Raw genomic sequence first — 17,803 nt, 5'->3', positions numbered from 1 at the left:
GGTCTCTGAAACTGACCAAGGGTCTGAAAGGCCATCGTCTTGCTGATTAGATAAACTTTCAGTTTTACCGAGAATTCAAACGCTTCGATGATTTCATTCATCATTTATTTTTCCGAGTCATCTTATTTCGAGGATTTATCACCAATAAATGGTAAAGATTTTGATATTATATAATAAAAAATCATTTCTTCCTTAAATTTCAAAATTTTATTTCTTCACTAAAAATTATTTTAATGAAGAATAAATAAATTAAAAAAAATTTTTTTATTTCTTCTTTGAGGAAAAATATTTTTTTTAATTGTTCTTAAAATTTCTTCTTGTATTAATATTTAATCGTATCATCTTTTTCGGAAGAATAGATTTAAAAAATTCTTCTTGACAAGTTTTGTATTGACTTGAAATATTTTTTAAATTTACCACTTTTTTTTAAAACAGCCAGAAGAGGGCAGCAGTGCCTGACGTCGCTTCTCGAATTTTCATGGCGGCGATCGCCATGGACTTTTATTTGGCTGCTAAATATCCCCACTATCAGTAGTAAGATTAACCCAGGCAACGAGGCTAAAGTAATTTTACAATAACTTTAAAGAGAACGTGATTAATAACATAAATTAATAAATCATGATGACTGATGAAACAATGACTTATTGTTTATGTGGGCAGACTTACAACCCTGATCAGTTTATGATACAGTGCGATGTTTGTAAAAAGTGGTACCATGGAGAGTAAGTTTTTATTTTTTCAGCCGATCATTGGAGCTTCAGGACACTTCGCTATTTGCTATCATTTAAACAATAAAACAATTCATTTCCTTGCTTTTGTACTAGCCGCTATAAAACATAATTTTTTATCATCACTTTAATGTGTCAACACTCCAAAAGTACTCCGCTTTTATGTTTGATATCTTTGTTTTGTTGTGGATGACATAACCTCAATGCTGATGATGCCAAGATTTATTTACAGAAAAGCAATAACATTAATTGTCTTTGTTTGACTTTGACTAGGTGTATCGGTATTAAGGAGTACGCAGCCACAGAATTGGATAAATTTCACTGCCCAGAGTGTGAATGTGTTCATGGTCCATCACTTCGTGAGTACCGTAAATCCCATCGTCAAAAAAATACAATGACATATTTAGTTATCATGCTAATATAATAATAAAATTCCCTTAATTATTCTAGCTAAACTAAGAATGAATAATCACCGTCATGAGTACACTGACGTTAATGCTGAATCTAAACCAGTACAAACAGGTACATCTGTTTTTATACATGAGCTCAAGTCTAGGCATTTTTCTAAAGCTGATGAAGTTGTCAAACACGTTCGAGGAAATCAATTGACGTTGCAATATTTACAAACAACCGGCTTTGAAGTCCCGATTATTGTTGACAATAAAGAAGGCTTGGATATGACACTACCCCCACCAACATTTACTGTTCACGATGTTGAAAAATTTATAGGTTTGTTTTTTTTAATTATAATTGAGATATTTGAAAATTTTTAGAATTTTTTTATTACAAAAAAATTATTAAATAAAATTAAATGACATGTCAAAAATTTTTAAAATTGTAATCGCAGTTTTTTAAAAATATTTTTTTACTTATAAATATTTAAATATGTTATTTAGGCGGTGACAGAGATATAGACGTCATTGATGTGACTAAACAAAATAATATGAAAATGTCACTGAGAGATTTCGTTGAATATTATACAAACCCTCATCGAACACGAGTGTTAAATGTCATCAGCCTTGAATTTACTGATACTGGGTATAGTACTGCTTGACTAAATATTAAAAATTTTAGAAATAAGTCAAACATTTTTAACGGAGTATTTAATTTTTAAGCTTGGCGCCGATGATAGAGGCTCCGATTGTAGCGCGGAAGCTCGACTGGGTTAACTCAGTTTGGCCGCGAGATATACCTGAAACCTGTCCGTTAAAGCGTCCAGAGGTACAGAAGTATTGTTTGATGAGTGTAAAAGACAGTTTCACCGATTTTCATATTGATTTTGGCGGGACGTCTGTCTGGTACCACGTGCTAAGAGGGGAAAAAGTTTTTTATCTTATCAGACCCACACCGGCAAATTTACAACTGTATCAACAGTGGATGAGTAGTTCCACTCAGAGTGAAACGTTTTTCGGTGACCAAGTTGACACTTGCTATAAATGTGTCTTGAAACAAGGTCAGACGATGATGATTCCCACGGGGTGGATCCATGCGGTGCTAACTCCTGTTGATTCTCTCGTATTTGGCGGAAATTTCATTCACAGTCTCAACATTCCTATGCAAATACAGTTAGTTTTTTTTATTTTATTTATAAGATTAATTTTAAACAATATTGATTTGTAACTTTTTTTTTTTTTTTTTTAGAATATATGAATTGGAGCGTAAAGTAAAAACGCCTCAAAAATTTCAATACCCAGGCTTCGAAACGATAAATTGGTTTGCAGCTAAACGGTTGCTTAAGGAGCTCAAAGAATTGAACCGCGAAGATAAAAAATGCCCTTCTTATTTTTTACAAGGTGTCAAGGCTCTTTTGGCTATACTTAAACAATGGAATACTGACAAAGACGTAATTACTTTTATAAATGATATTTAATATTTTTTTTTATTATTTAATAATTTAAATTTGTTAATAATAATTGATTTATTTATTTTTTTTTTTTTTCAGTACAGCACTATTAGTCGAGGCCAAATACCGCCGTCGGTGAATAGTCCAAAATTATTGAAAGAACTGAGCAAAGAAATAAGACACGCAGAAAGATTTTTACTGGCTCTAAATCCCCCAAAACCGGAACGCGAAAGTAAAAGAAAAAAAAGGAAACCAATCAACAAAGATTTTGTTAATTTTGATGTAGCTGATAAACTCTCTGAAAATGCTTTCAAAGCAACGCTAGGTAAAACAAAAAGTGAAAATTCACCCACTAAAAATCCGTCGCCGATTAAATCATGTTTAAAGTTAATACTGCCAAAATCCGCTTCCTACTCTTTCAATAAGTCGGTATGTTCTGATATTATCGAGAGTAAAGTGGCGTCAAATGCGGTGATCCGTAAACGTGCAAAAAATCAACAAGGCAAACAGAGCCCGACAGTGATAAGATTCAAGTTGGGCGATAATGAAGTCGTGCGTAGCACCAGTGACAAAGGAAACGTGTTTGGTAATTTTGCAATTGACCCAACGATTGAAACGCAAAAAGAATTTACATGGAAGCAGAGTTCTATTTACGATTTCCATGATGGTAGTAATGAAAGTGACTGTGGTAAATTTACAATAGACGAGGGTCCAAAGCGGAAAAAGTCCTGTAAAAATAATTCGAATAAAAAAAATAAAAAAGCAGCTAATAATTCAACAAATGCTGTTAATGTTGATTTACTTGGTGAAGTACCGAAAAATGGTATAGAGGAGCTGTTGAAGGCGTCAGTTTACACTTTATCTTCGACTGGCAATAGATTAGAACCTAGGTATGCTTTTAAATTAATTTTCTTGCTCTAAATTAATAACAATAATAATAAATAATTTTATAAAAATATTTTTCAGCGTACCAACGTCTATTTTACAAAATCAACTTACAAATCCACCTCCGGTTGGGTAAGTCTTTGACTAATGCTCTATTAATTAATAAATTTTTCCCTTAATCGTTAGATAAAATAACCGAAGGTATTTTATTTAATCGATGACCCTGTATTTATCAATTGAAAAAAATAAGTTCCGACAGGTCATCGCCGTCCACACGTGAGGCTATTGCTGGAATGCTTTCCTTCAGCGAGCAGTGTTACTCAACGGAATCAGGAAGCTCGAAAAAAAGTGATAAGTCGTCTAGAAAAGTCGAGTATGATGATGAAGACGATCAGTCAATTGAAAATATTGACAAAGTCCACCAAGATGAAGACTTTAGTGAGTATTTATTTATAATCGTAAAAATTTTTTTGTAAATAACATAATTATACAAAAAATTAATTGATTTCAGTTTATCCGGCTTTAGATGCTTCTGATGATGAAGAATATATTTTTAAACCCCGAGGAAAGAGACGAGTCGACGAAGCATGGAACCCTAAGGCTCGTGTTGGACCTCTTTTACCTAAAACTAATAGACCAGCTCGTGAAGGAGCTAAAAAGACTTCAGTAGAGAAAGGACTTGAGGCTGCTGCGGCTAAACGCGCAAAACACCCGGTAAGTTTTTAAATTAATTAATGTTTTAATTTGATTTTTCTAAAGTGATTGGTGATTAATTCATTTTATTTTTGTTAGAATCAAAAATCAAGTCCGAAGCGAGTGTACAATAAATCGAAAAAACGTCCTGCTACTAATGGAATTATCCCAACAAGTTCGGTGAAACTTGAAGAACCGATTGCTGAACCAGTTCAGGTCACCAGTGGATTTACTTCTATCCTGACAAGCCCTAATAGACTGAAAGACGTTAAAGCTAAATTAGCAGCGCCTGTTCCTGTTGGTAAGTTATTTGTTTTTTATTTGAGTAATCATTTCTTTGAATAACATTGACGTAATAAAAAAATTAAATATTTTTTCAGAGCGTAAACCGAGAAAAGGCATGAAGACTGCTAAACAACGCTTAGGAAAAATTTTAAAGCTTCATAAAATGATGCATTAAAATAATAATTAAATAATTTATAAAGTCAAGGCTACTAAGAGGCAGCGTTGCAGGTCCATTTTGAGCGACTCATATTTTTTACTTAAATATATATGTTATTTACGACGTTATTTGGGAGAGATATAACTTCAATTGACTTGTGACAATGCTTGCGAAATTTTTTTGTATAAAAACGCGTTAGCTGTAAATTCTAGTGTAAATATTACTTAATTTTAATTATCATCACTTTATTTTTTAATTATCTCGACAATTTTTATATTCAAGTGTCATTTATCACTGTTTAGTAGTGGTCAAAAAATTAAATTTTAAATGTTTTTTTTTTTTTTTTTTTTTTTTTTTTTTTTTTTTTTTTTTTTACATCATTTTTAACAAAATTTCATCATTATAAAATATTCCCAAGTAGAATTGACCATACAGTATTAATCAACATTGTAATCTTATTTTTTTTTTTTTTTTTTTTTTTTTAGTTTGTTATCATTATCAGTATTTCATGATCTATTTAACAACGCCTAGTTAATAAGAACAAATATTGTAACACTTGTATTATTACACCTCGGTGATTAAACAATTTTTTTATGGAATCTAATATTTAAAGTTATTTATTAATTTGTGTAAATACGCCATAGATTAAACTGATGATTTTATAATTCAATCTTATTTTAAAAAAAAAAAAAAAAAAAAATAATTGTAATTAAATTTAATTTTATACTTTTTATCAATAATACATTTTTTTTGCTATCGACTTATTGAATTAATTAATTAACACGTTTAAAATAAATATAATTTCCGAACAGCTGTGAGTACAATTTAAATCTGACAGTATTTAAATATGCAAATAATTAAAAGAACTACAGAGTTCTCGAAAAATCGACTGATCAGCTGATTCGATATAACTCGAAGAACACAAGACGGATATACGTATAAGTTGTTATATTACATATACATATTGCCTACATTTTATACATTAAATTTAGTACACATGACAGTGATTATTACTCTAATAGTCAATTCCATTTATTATCTTATTGTCTCACGAGATTAAGAATTGCGTCAGGTAAACAAAAAAATTATTGGGTAGTTAAAAAACAAGCGTTATGTGAATAAAAATTTTAATCTATTTACTGACAGTGATTTAGTAAATAATAAAGTCAAGTGCCGAGTGTTGTGCTCAGCTGAACGGCTTTAATTAAATGGCTAATAATAATAATAAAAGTAAATAATTTATTTACAGACAAACTAATCATGTTGATTGTGCAACAAACCCGAGGTACAGCTTCAGCAAACTCAGTGATTCGCTGTTTCCATTGTGCTAAAAATTTCCATAAATCAACCACCAAGAAAATAAAAGACTTTAAAGTTTTACGAGATGTCCAGCTATTTGATGTTCGTCGCAGTAAAATAAATGAAAAATTGATGCGATATCAGCTGCTTGATAGTCGGTAAGTAATTAATTAATGACAAGTTAATGAAGTTGTTTAATTATTTATGAAAAAAAATATCATGCTGAAGTTAGCCGTCAGCTGTCAATTTAAAAAATTTTTTTAACAAATTAATTACAATAAAAAAATACTTCTAAAAATATTCACTTGTAATTTTTATTAATTTTCACATGTGAAACTTTTTAATTAAATTTTTTCTTAGTAATTTAATTGCTATAAAATTCAAAAAAAAAAAATTTAATCTCTATCAACTTCAGTGTTATAAAAAATTCTACATGTGAAAATTAAAAAAAATTATTAGTGAGAATTTTTTTTAAATTGTAATTTGTTATAAAAATTAAAAAGATTGACAGTTTTCATCTAACTCGTGTATCTTAAGTAATTATCAAAAAACACTGTTGCTCAGGAGATAGCATGTACTAGACAAACAAAAAATTCTATAATTGCAGATATATATTATATTTTTAAGTATTTCATCATTTACCGTACGGCTGTAGTGTCTTTGAATGACGTTTGATGTCGCGCGATGACATTGAAATTTGTAAATCCTTTTAAAATTGCATTGCAAAATATATTTTTGTGTTCATTCATCAGGAAAAAAATTTTAATGTGTTATATAAATAATAACAATGGTTATTTGTATCAATAATTCATTGTAATTTTAATATTTATTTAGCTGCAAAAAATGTCACTTGAATATATATATAAACAAAAATAATATTTAAAAAGTTGATGACAGTGTACAACAAACTTGAGTAAAAATCTGCAGCTAAAATAAACGTGACAAGTTGATAGATCAGGGAGCGTCCAGATCGGCATACATATTAAAACAGGACATGAATCACTAGTACAATTGACGGTCAGCAATTGAAACACTCTCTGTACATTGGTAGAGTAGATGCGATGCCATGAGGGCAAGTTGTTGATCTCATTACGGTTGAACACACATATCTTCGTAGTCGGTTGATATTCATCAGTCTCATCAGAATAGCAGGTCAGTTATCGCCAAGTTCTTCTCAGTGCTGCTAAATAGCAATTCAGTGTCCTTTTTTTTTTCTCTAATTTTCTTAAATATTTACTATTAAAAATTTGATCACGTATTTTTCATGTCATCGTTTATTCTAATAGGTGTATTGTGGTGATAATTAGAGTAAGTGCAATAAGTGCTGTCTTTTAACAAGTATTGAATATTAAATTTAAAAATATAAATGCCATTTAAACTAGTGAGTTTAAAAATTTACACCTGGTACTATTAAGACAACGTTTAATTATGAGGTAATGTACTAATGTTTATTTATAATGAATATTTATTATTAATTAACTGACAATGATGCGCGACAAGGACCTTGATTCTTGCAATAGAACGCAACCACGTGGATTTAATAACTACTGCAATAAATTGGCAATTCCAAGGTTCAAATTAATAACCTGTATTACAGAATAGCTCAACTATTTACAATTAGGAGGAAACAATAATAAAATAAAAGATATTTATTTAATTGTCTACCGACCACGTGGTTCATTTAGTAAAATCGGCGACAGTTATACCTTGTGCGTGCCTAATTGAGCTGCAGTAGTTTTTCACTCAATGAATAGGTGTCCTTGAGAGTCCTTGGTCAATCGAATTTGGACTAGCTGCTGTCATTAGGGTCAACTCATCAACTGTCGGTCAAATAGTCACGTTTACTGATTTAAAAAAGTATATAATCTGTAAACTAATGATAAGAGGTGTTAATCTGATAGATATAAAATAAAGTAAGTAAATTTGAAGTTAAGTTAAAAGAAAAATAAAAGGCGGCAAACCCCGCCTATATTCATAAAACAAAGATTATCCAAATAAAACAATTATAGGAGTTCTTTTACTTAATTGGAGTCTGATGAAATCTGGCTCCTCAGTTGTGCATCGTAGCTCTACGTGATATTCTTCACATTCTTTTTCCTTCCTTTGACGTACCAGTACAATTCCTTGTTAGTGGTGAAGTTATATAACAAAATAATTGTTTCAATTAATTCGAAAAAAAATTGTTGAGTGAAAAATTAAATCCGGTATTTCTGAAGAAATTCCTCAAGGCCATCAAACAGTTTTTATCACTTTGCAAGTATAAGATCTCGTGAGTGAGAATAATTGCATTATTTAAGATACAATATCTTGGACATTGATCAGTTGTTTTCCCGTTTCAACATTATTGTAAGTATTAAAATTTATAAGGTTGCATTAAATCTTCATTTTTTAGTTACATAATAATCAACAGAGTCGGCCCTAAATTCTTACTTAGCTAACTTACTCGATAACGTTAACAGTTTCACTGTCTGCTATTATCATTGATTATTAAGCCCATAATTGATGATATCCTTGTTGGCCAAAGCAGAATCAGTTGCTGGAATTAGACTTAATCTCCACGTTCCTACCGAGTGTGTTGACCTGCTGTAAGGGATAGATAGTTTGCTTTATTTGACACAAGTCTATATCCATCATCCATCCGTCATCTCGGTATCGCCAATTGTGCGACCTATTTTGTGCTAAGAATACCAAATTAAATTATTAAACTCCAAGCGCTCCTTAGACAATTGAATCAACAGCCACATAATCATTTAGTCGTTTATCATCATAATATGGGTTGTTGTATTTTCTTCTTTTAAATTATACCAAAAATTGCTGGCAGATTCCTCAAGATATTGACTCAGGCTCTGAAGGTCATTGCAGATAAGTTGATGATACTAATTCAAAGATAAAAAAAATAATTAGGCAAGATTATTAATATAAAAATACTTTTAGGTGATATTGAAGAAATAATTTTTCAGGTGATAAGGGCACATGCAACGTGGGTCAGTGATAACGTACAAAACGTGTTTTGATACGTCGAACTGGCTCTGATTGGGAAAGTTGATGCTGACGCAAGCATACAACGTCACTTAAGTTAAGAAAGAGGCACGGGACAACATTCCTCCAAATCGACCAATCCCAGAGCTGTTGGTTGGAGGCTCGATCTTCATCTTATCTCGCTTGTGCCTATTTTACTTGTCAATCTTCTTTCTTCGTCGCACACAGTATAGTACTAAACATTTTCAAGATAATCTTTTATATATATATTTCTTATGTGCGTGTGTATGTCACTGAACTCTTCCTAGACGGCTGGACCGATTTTGAAGAAATTTTTTGTGTGGGTTCAAGGGGATTCGAGGATGGTTTAGATTCACAATTTGGTCCACTGGAAAATGTTTATTTAACTAATTTTTCATTTATAAGTAGTTGTTAATTTTGGAATGTTTCACATTGAATCTGGTAGACTGCGCTACCATCGCAGCATCAAATATTAAATATATTAAATATTATTCTATTTTAATTTCAGTTTGTCCCGACAGTTGGCGCTGCGATCGAATTGACAAAAATATTTGAAATTTTGTGTTATTATTGTGTTCGTTCAAGTCGTGTGCTAATTAAAATATTAACTACGAATAGAAATTGATGTTTGAAGAGTTTTCAAGTGTGCCTAAAAAACGATAATAATTTTCATCAAAATCGTCCAGATTGTTGCATCTTATTGAAGAATGTTTGAAATTTTCGAATTAACGACGTATGTACAGGACAACGTCTGTCGGGTCTGCTAGTATGTGTGTATAGTATTAAGTACATACATTAATGACCGGTTAGTACACACAGCGGGTGAGCAATCCATCACCCTAGTATGCTACTGGGTACTGATACTGACATGGTATTTCTGATCTCCCAAGTCACATAAATTTTATTTTTTCACCCGGTAGCACGTGGAAATTCGGCTGTTATTATTTAACCCATTACCAATATGCTTATTCAATTAATGCATTCAGTGGCCGAATGTTTTTGTTAGTTGCTTATTTTTTTAACAAATATTTAATTGGTGAGACTGGCCGATATGACTGAATCAACACCTTGGGAGCCAAACTTGCACTCCCTTCTCTGCAGTTATTCTTTTACCACCTCTACTACTTATCTGCTGCTGCTGCTACTTATTTTCCAATGACTAACGAATAGAACTAAAGCGTTGTCCGGGGATCGTGACGATGATGACAGCGGTGATTCCGCCTCTCGACGCAAATAAAAGTTGCGAGTTGTCCAAGTTAGTCGCGAGTCAACGTTGGTCACGATAAGAGACAACAAGGTGATACACATCTGAATAGTTATTTTTTATTTTTATTAATTTTTATTTTTCATTGGAAAATTTCATCGGAAAATAAGAAATAATTTTTTTTTTCAAACCACCATATTATCTTATCGTACGAAAAATTTATTCTCAGAAATAACTGTTTATCGATGCAGTTATCAACTAATTGATAGTTGCCTGGCTTGTAACATTCAAGTAAATACATAATTACTTAACTTTTAAAAGTCTTGGACGGATTACAAGTATCTATTTTGAAAGCAGAATTGCGTCAGGATCCTTACAACGTGTAGTAAATTTTTCATTGAAAGCCGTGAATAGAACTTGCGCGACAACATAGCTTTTGTTGTTTTTTTTTTTTTTTTTTTTGATTTATTTTTCAACTCCTCAAAGTAATTCATCTTCAGCCAAATTCTATTTGTGTTTTTAAAATAATTAACAATTTTTTATTTTTATTTTTTGCAGAAAAAATGTGGCTTTACTGAAACAAAAACCTTCGCGCAAATTGCGCAAATCACTGGGAAGTCATTTCAACCCTATTACAAGAAAGTAAGCTGACAACAGACCATTCGCCGAAATATTTTTATTAATATTATTTAACTGTCTTCGGCTAAATTTTATTTTTTTTTTTTTTTTATTTATTTATTTTTTTTTTTGTTATATTTATACACTATATTTTTGTTAAAAGAGTCAAGTGCAGGCACACATACTCTATTTCTCTATTTTTCTCTCTCTCACTCTCTTCTCCCTTATTTTTCTGTGACCAAACTACCTCGGCGTTAAAAACGCTAAAGTTTATTGCACGTGAGGGCTGTTTAATTAGATTAAAATTATTTAACAAGAAACAGTGAGTATTTAAGCAAGAGAAGTATTAGTTAAATAATTAAGAGAAGAAATAAAAAATTCGTGATGAAAACTGTAAAGGACACTTCAAAATTATTAACAATTAAAATGGTATCCAGTTTTTTAATTCTTCTGGAAGTGATGGTAATAGCAACGGCAAGTGAAGCGCTGCAAAAAATAGAACCACCACCATGTAAAAGGTAAGTTTTTTTCTTAATCGAACAAAATACAATATTTTCTTCTCTCTCTTTTATCCTTGCAGAAATTATTAGCGTTTTATTTAATTATTAAATAAATAATAAAATAATATCTATATGTTTTTAATAATGCATGATTTATTTCCGTGTTGAATTAAAACAGTGTGCAAAGAATAACTTAGTGCGGTCGGGTGTGTCACGGGAATTGGACCAAGGACGAGCCCTCGTCTTGACGGTCAAGTCACCGACCGTACTTTTTTTTTCTCTCTCAGTCTTTCATCTCTCTGTTTCTTATTTTCTTTAAATAATTTGTTTCATTTAAATGACCGTCCGAATTTACAATTGAATCAATTCAATTCAAAGATCACTAAGACATACAATAAATTATTTTTGCCGGTCTATTTATTTTTTCTTCTCTTGTAACTTTGCGTGCATTTATCATTCGCGGCTAGACATTTTCAAGGCTTATACTAATAGTTTCACCGTTTCCGTACTTAACATTTTCCACAATTAAAGATACATTAATCATTGATTAATATTAGTAATTATTCTTTAGACAGATTATCAGGATAAAATTTTTTTATTTAAATTTAAATACTAATTGATACATAAATTAAAATAATGCAATAAAGAAAAAAAAGAAGAGTGAAAGAGAGAGAAAAAATTTATTGTATATTATTGTTAAAATTAAGATTAATTATTCATACAATTTACAACTTTTATTATCTAAAAGATAAAATATAATTAAGAATAATAATTAATATTGCAGCAAAATTTATTGTCATGGAGATTTACTGCATGAAGTCCAAATGTCCCGGATATTTCCCGACTCCAAGACATTCGTTGACATGAAAATGAAACACAGTCCTGAAGAAACTCTCAAGAAATTTGAATCAATGATGAGCCATATAAAAGAGCGACCTCCGCCTCCAGAAAAAATAAAACGCTTTGTAGAGGACAATTTTGACGAAGCGGGTTCCGAGTTTGAAGACTGGAATCCCGTTGACTGGCGAAAGGAGCCAAAATTTTTGAAAAGTATTAAAGACCCAAATTTGCGTAAATTTGCGTCTGATCTCAATGACATTTGGAAGCTGCTGGGGAGAAAAATGAAGGAGGACGTTCTTATTAACCAGGATCTCTACTCGATTCTCTACGTACCTCATCCAGTAATTGTACCGGGTGGGAGATTCCGCGAGTTCTATTACTGGGACTCCTACTGGATAATAAAAGGACTTTTGCTGTCGGAGATGCATGCCACGGTACGGGGAATGTTGACAAACTTTGTGTCAATTGTCAAGCAGATTGGATTCATTCCCAATGGCGGAAGAATTTATTATACGATGAGATCTCAGCCGCCGATGCTGACTCCCATGGTAAAAATTTATCTCGATGATACTAATGATACCGAGTGGCTGAAAGAAAATCTTTGGCTGCTAGAAAAGGAATTTGACTTTTGGATGACCAATCGCACTGTCGAGGTAGAAAAGGATGGACGTAATTATACTTTAGCTAGATATTATGAAAATTCAAGAGGACCTAGACCTGAATCTTACCGGTACTTCAATAGTTTTAATATTAATTATAAAAAATAATATAATTTATAAAATTATCAAATAAAAATTAATTGTGCAGATATTTGATAATTTTAATAATTTTTTTAACAAATAAATTATGGCACAAAAAAAATTAGAAAAAAAAAATTGATATGTCAAAATTTTAATAAATTAAAAATACAATTTTTTTTAAATAATTTTTTTGTTAAATAAATAAAAAAAATTGTCAAGTGACAGCTAAATTTAATGTCATAATTATCATTTAATAATAATTAATTTAATTTTTTTAGGGAAGATTTCATGGCAGCTGAAAATCTTCACAGCGAAGAAAAAGAAGAATATTACAAAGAAATAAAAAGCGCGGCTGAGTCAGGCTGGGACTTTTCTAGTCGTTGGTTTATACTTGACGGCACAAATAAAGGTAAATTCAAATAATAAAACGTCACGTGTAAATATTTAAATATTTACTTATAACATGAGTTTGTAAATAATCGATATATACATATATTTTATGGACTTTTGTTTTAAAAATTAGGAAACCTGAGTAATCTCAAAACAAGATACATTGTCCCGGTTGATCTCAATGCAATTATTTTCCGCAACGCTATTTTACTGGCTGAATTCAACGACATGACGGGTAACTTGGACAAAGCCGCGAAGTATCGTCAAATAGCCGAGGAGTGGAAAGAAGCTATCGATGCAGTACTCTGGCACGACGACGTGGGAGCCTGGCTGGATTATGATATCCTAAATGGCGTGAAACGCGACTACTTTTATCCAACCAATATTCTCCCACTCTGGACCGAGTGTTACGACATCACCAAACGCGAGTACTATGTCGACAAAGCCCTTAAGTATCTTGACAAAAGTCAAATAATGCTGAATCTCGGTGGTATTCCCGCGACATTCGAGCACTCCGGCGAGCAATGGGACTATCCTAATGCCTGGCCGCCGCTACAATATTTTGTTATCATGGCTCTAGATAATTGCCATGACATCCACGCTCAGAGGCTGGCTTATGAGCTCAGTGAGATGTGGGTGAGAAGTAATTACAAAGCTTTTAAAGCTAATCACAGTATGTTTGAAAAGGTAACATTATTAATTATTCTATTAATTATTAATTATTATTTATTATAAAAATGAATTTATCTTTCAGTATGACGCAACTGTTTCGGGCAGCGGAGGCGGCGGTGGAGAGTACACAGTGCAGCTGGGCTTCGGTTGGTCAAATGGTCTTATTTTAGATTTATTAAACAAATACCACAGCAGCCTTTCAGCAGACAGTCGGTTTATTACAACTACGCTTGATAGTAGCCCATCGGACCTGGAAGATTTAATACCGAACACAGTGAGCGGAGTATCAACTGCTGGACAGATGATGACTGCCCTACTTGCACTCATCATAACTATCGCCGCAGGATTTATTGGGTGAGGTATGTAGTAAATCACTCGGTTATTATTACTCATATTTATTACTTACTTCTATTTTAGTTCCGGTAATTAATTGTTAATTTTTTTGTTTGTTTCAGATATTACAGACTTAGCAGACTTCGATCTTCTATTTATTACTACCCATGTGGTCTATTTATTTATTTTTTTTTATACAATCGTTTATATTGGAGATATTAACTCAGACACACTACACGAGCTGACCAAATCGGCCACTGATAAATCAATTCAATATACTGTCGACAGATTCTAATCAACTTGAAACATTTATCGCGGTTTTATTAATTTAACCACTCTATTTTCAAACAATTAGTGTAAATACTGTACCAACAGTATTATATATATATATATATATATATATATATATATATATATATATATATATATATATATATATATATATATATATATATATATATATACAAATATGTATATTGTATATATGTATTTGTAGAAATTTAAATCCCAGTTTAGTATGATTTGTTTCTAGTCACGAGTATATACCACGCCAGCCGATTACATTTTCAACGTTCACTTTTTACCTCCGAGTCTTTGTATTTCCAACAACTTTCAAATATTACTTTCTTACATACATTACCTCAACGATAGTTCAATCCAATTATTTTTTTTTAATTTTTTGCACTTAAATTATCCCACTCACAGTCAGAATTATTATTGTTAGTACTTAAATGAGAATGAATACTCCCTAATTAATTAAAAAATAATTATTTATTTAATTAATATAAGCATGAGAATGATTAATTTTATTAATAAAAATGACCCGGTGCTCCTATTACATTCCAGTGTCATTAAATGATAACAAATAAAGTACCTCAGATAAACAGAGTGATGCTTTAAATAAATAGTAAATAAATACCCCGTAATTAGCATTTATCAATTTCCTTGTATTGAATGCCCGATAAAAATTATGACTAATGTATTTATCCTCAACTTTCCTCGACCAAAACTTACTAACAGACAAAATAAAGAAAATTGTATAATAACATATAATCCCCTACGGAAAGAATAAGATAACACTGGGTATCATCCTAGATTATTATCAGTGAAAAAAAATTGCAGATAGTAGCTAGTATAATCCAGATTATAATGAGTATAATCCTGATTATAATGAGTATAATCCAGATTATAATGAGTATAATCTGGAATGAAATTCAGTGTCATCTTGTTCTTTCCGTGTAGTTGACAAAAAAATTTTTTATCTCAGTAATTAATTTATTTATGCTGTATTAATTTTTATTGTCGGCGGTCTCTCCTTCAATATTAGACAATATCAGTTAAGCGTCGAGCTTCGATTAAATCTCGTGACTATTTCAAGGACTTATTTTTCCAATACGAGTTTCTCCAACATATTTTTTTTTTTTTAATAATAATAATAATAATAATAATAATAATAATAATAAATAAATCAATAAATCACGATATTTTAAATTATAGCGACGCCGTTATACTGACTCTTCTGTTGTATTTCAGATTGGTTGTGTACAAGCGGCGTAATTATTGCTCTCCAAGTTCAACAATTCCAAGTGGCACGCGTAAAGCTGCGAATATTGCTGATGAGCGAAAACATATTGTATATACGGAATTAAAAAGCATGAGCAACGATTGACCACTCAGGTAATTAAACATAGCGAGTAATTTATGAGGATAATTAACCAAATAGTTTTTGTGTTGACAATTATGAAGATTATTACTTCAAACAAGGATAAAAAAAAACTCTAATTATTTAATACACGTGACACTAATGGGATGCAAGTGTAATTGCGAGTGTAATTTTGATGAATGATTTTAAAGTAATCAAAACTGCAGCGAATGTTTATTATATGCAACTAGTTGATTTAAAAGTTTACAATTATTTATACATGCAATAGACTCAATTTTTTGACAGATATTTATCAGTATGTTTAATATTAGAACTGATTTTATTTTATTTTATTTAATAAGTTTAGACAAGACGTTTGTGAGAATAAAAATATCAATTTATTGTCAAATAGTTTTTAAGTGCAATTACGTGTGAAGAATTAAACTTTGTGATATAAATATTTTTCAAAACGGTAAAGTGTCTTTCGATGACGATAATTGTCTAGCACAATAAAACATTGAATAGTCTAATTGAATTATTGTAAAAATTTTAAGCCCGACAATCTTTTGCCTCTTGCTATGTATCATTCAATAGAATTGTACAGATAATTAATTAGATTTTTTAATGAAAATAGATACATGGCTTGAAAAGTTTTGTCGTAAATTGTAAATTTAGCGTCACTATTTTATTTATAAATATCAATAGTATCCTCTGAGATTTTTTAAACTAATTTATACGTAAAATAATAAACTCAATGTATATTTTAGTTATTCAATAGTTAATTTTTTTTCACTTGTACATGTTTTACATAAATTACAGTTTGTATAATTCGTCACAATAATATTCACATGTATTATATTATATATTTATAATTATTAATAATGTTGTAAATGCTTTAAATTACTACATGTAAGCCACTCGATTTTTGTAAATGTATTATTATCGTTTGCCAAAAACAAAAAAAAAAAAAAAAGAAATCAAAACAACATAAAATATTATTTTTGCTTTAAAGAATTAAAAATATAAAACAAAATATTTGTTCAATTTGTTTTTATTTTCTTTAAATAACTATTATTAATATTTTTTTTTATCTTATACTATTTTAAGACACTTATTTCAGCGCTTTAGTGTTATAAAGGTAGTTGTTACTCATTTCAGTTTGTGCTTATTCACTTTTACTCAATATAAATATTTCCAAATAATTAAATTATTTTTTATCAATATTTAAAAATTTTTTTTAACAATTTTAAAAAATTTATTTGACGAAACAACTACCTTAAGGCAATATTTTACTCGGCTATTTTATAATAAAAAATATTTAAATTATTTTTTGCAATAATGCAAAATAATATATAAATATATAATTCTGAATATATATATTTATATAACTTACAAAAAATTGAGAACCAAAATAAAATTGGTAGTATACAAATTACTCTAAAATAACACAAATAGTCAACAAGAAACAAAAAAAAAAAAAAAAAAAACTATATTTTTTACACATTTTTAATTTTATAATACTAATAATTGTTAGAACCGTAGTTGCGTACGTAGTACATACTTAATTAAAAATGGATGGAATTCACCCGTATTTACTGAGCAATTGTTACGTATAAAGTTATTGACTGAAAATAAACGTAGATTGTAAGTATTTAATTTAATAGAATATTAAGAAAAAAAAAAAAAAAAAAAAAAAAAAAAATACCGAGTATAAAATTTAGCAGGGAAGACCATAAAAACAAAATAGGCTTCTATATAAATAAAAATAAAAAAAATATTATCCAATGTCAGTACTAAGGGACGTCGAAATACATTCTCAAAATACTCTACTATAAATAACCTTGAAGCTGACTTATATCTAAAATAAATAACTATCACAAAAAGGCTGATGTTACAAATTTCTAAAAATTAATTAATGCTACAGTTCTCATATATATATATATATATATATATATATATATATATATATATATA

At 30.1% G+C, this 17,803-nt stretch overlaps 2 protein-coding genes across 9 annotated transcripts; both read left to right on the top strand.

The window, feature by feature from the left end:
* Nucleotides 1–19: 19 nt before the first annotated feature.
* LOC141530445 (histone lysine demethylase PHF8) lies at nucleotides 20–5,057 on the top strand. The gene is made up of 13 exons (XM_074247540.1): nucleotides 20–151; nucleotides 436–722; nucleotides 1,002–1,087; nucleotides 1,179–1,457; nucleotides 1,625–1,766; nucleotides 1,844–2,293; nucleotides 2,370–2,571; nucleotides 2,671–3,461; nucleotides 3,538–3,588; nucleotides 3,707–3,894; nucleotides 3,968–4,170; nucleotides 4,249–4,450; nucleotides 4,530–5,057. The coding sequence occupies exons 2-13, from the start codon at nucleotides 619–621 to the stop codon at nucleotides 4,607–4,609; spliced, it is 2,778 nt and encodes a 925-aa protein (XP_074103641.1). The 5' UTR covers nucleotides 20–151; nucleotides 436–618; the 3' UTR covers nucleotides 4,610–5,057.
* A 779-nt stretch (nucleotides 5,058–5,836) lies between these two features.
* LOC141530454 (trehalase) lies at nucleotides 5,837–17,793 on the top strand. Of its 8 annotated transcripts, none has more exons than XM_074247597.1 (8): nucleotides 6,768–7,042; nucleotides 7,177–7,323; nucleotides 10,653–10,736; nucleotides 11,997–12,782; nucleotides 13,071–13,201; nucleotides 13,316–13,869; nucleotides 13,937–14,208; nucleotides 15,721–17,793. In XM_074247597.1, the coding sequence occupies exons 2-8, from the start codon at nucleotides 7,319–7,321 to the stop codon at nucleotides 15,854–15,856; spliced, it is 1,968 nt and encodes a 655-aa protein (XP_074103698.1). In that variant the 5' UTR covers nucleotides 6,768–7,042; nucleotides 7,177–7,318; the 3' UTR covers nucleotides 15,857–17,793. The 8 variants fall into 8 exon arrangements, with proteins under 8 accessions (XP_074103653.1, XP_074103661.1, XP_074103670.1 ...); XM_074247578.1 differs by lacking the exons at nucleotides 6,768–7,042; nucleotides 7,177–7,323 and adding exons at nucleotides 8,102–8,236; nucleotides 10,876–11,230; XM_074247588.1 differs by lacking the exons at nucleotides 6,768–7,042; nucleotides 7,177–7,323 and adding exons at nucleotides 9,727–10,187; nucleotides 10,876–11,230.
* Nucleotides 17,794–17,803: the final 10 nt, after the last annotated feature.

The sequence above is a fragment of the Cotesia typhae genome, unplaced genomic scaffold (assembly GCF_013202065.1).
Source record: "Cotesia typhae breed Kobodo isofemale line unplaced genomic scaffold, CoteBio_Ctyphae contig_119, whole genome shotgun sequence".
Classification (NCBI taxonomy): domain Eukaryota; kingdom Metazoa; phylum Arthropoda; class Insecta; order Hymenoptera; family Braconidae; genus Cotesia; species Cotesia typhae.
The sequence above is the reverse complement of the archived record's forward strand: the minus strand, read 5'-3'. Positions and strand labels throughout refer to the sequence as shown.

Bases quoted from the DNA above. Each gene is read 5' to 3' on its own strand.
- LOC141530445 (XM_074247540.1), top strand. From the start codon at position 619: ATGATGACTGATGAAACAATGACTTATTGTTTATGTGGGCAGACTTAC. The intron at 3,462-3,537 runs GTATGCTTTTAA...AATATTTTTCAG, and splicing joins GGCAATAGATTAGAACCTAG to CGTACCAACGTCTATTTTAC. The intron at 4,451-4,529 runs GTAAGTTATTTG...ATATTTTTTCAG, and splicing joins AGCAGCGCCTGTTCCTGTTG to AGCGTAAACCGAGAAAAGGC.
- LOC141530454 (XM_074247552.1), top strand. From the start codon at position 5,852: ATGTTGATTGTGCAACAAACCCGAGGTACAGCTTCAGCAAACTCAGTG. The intron at 12,783-13,070 runs GTACTTCAATAG...TAATTTTTTTAG, and splicing joins CCTAGACCTGAATCTTACCG to GGAAGATTTCATGGCAGCTG. The intron at 13,870-13,936 runs GTAACATTATTA...TTTATCTTTCAG, and splicing joins ATCACAGTATGTTTGAAAAG to TATGACGCAACTGTTTCGGG.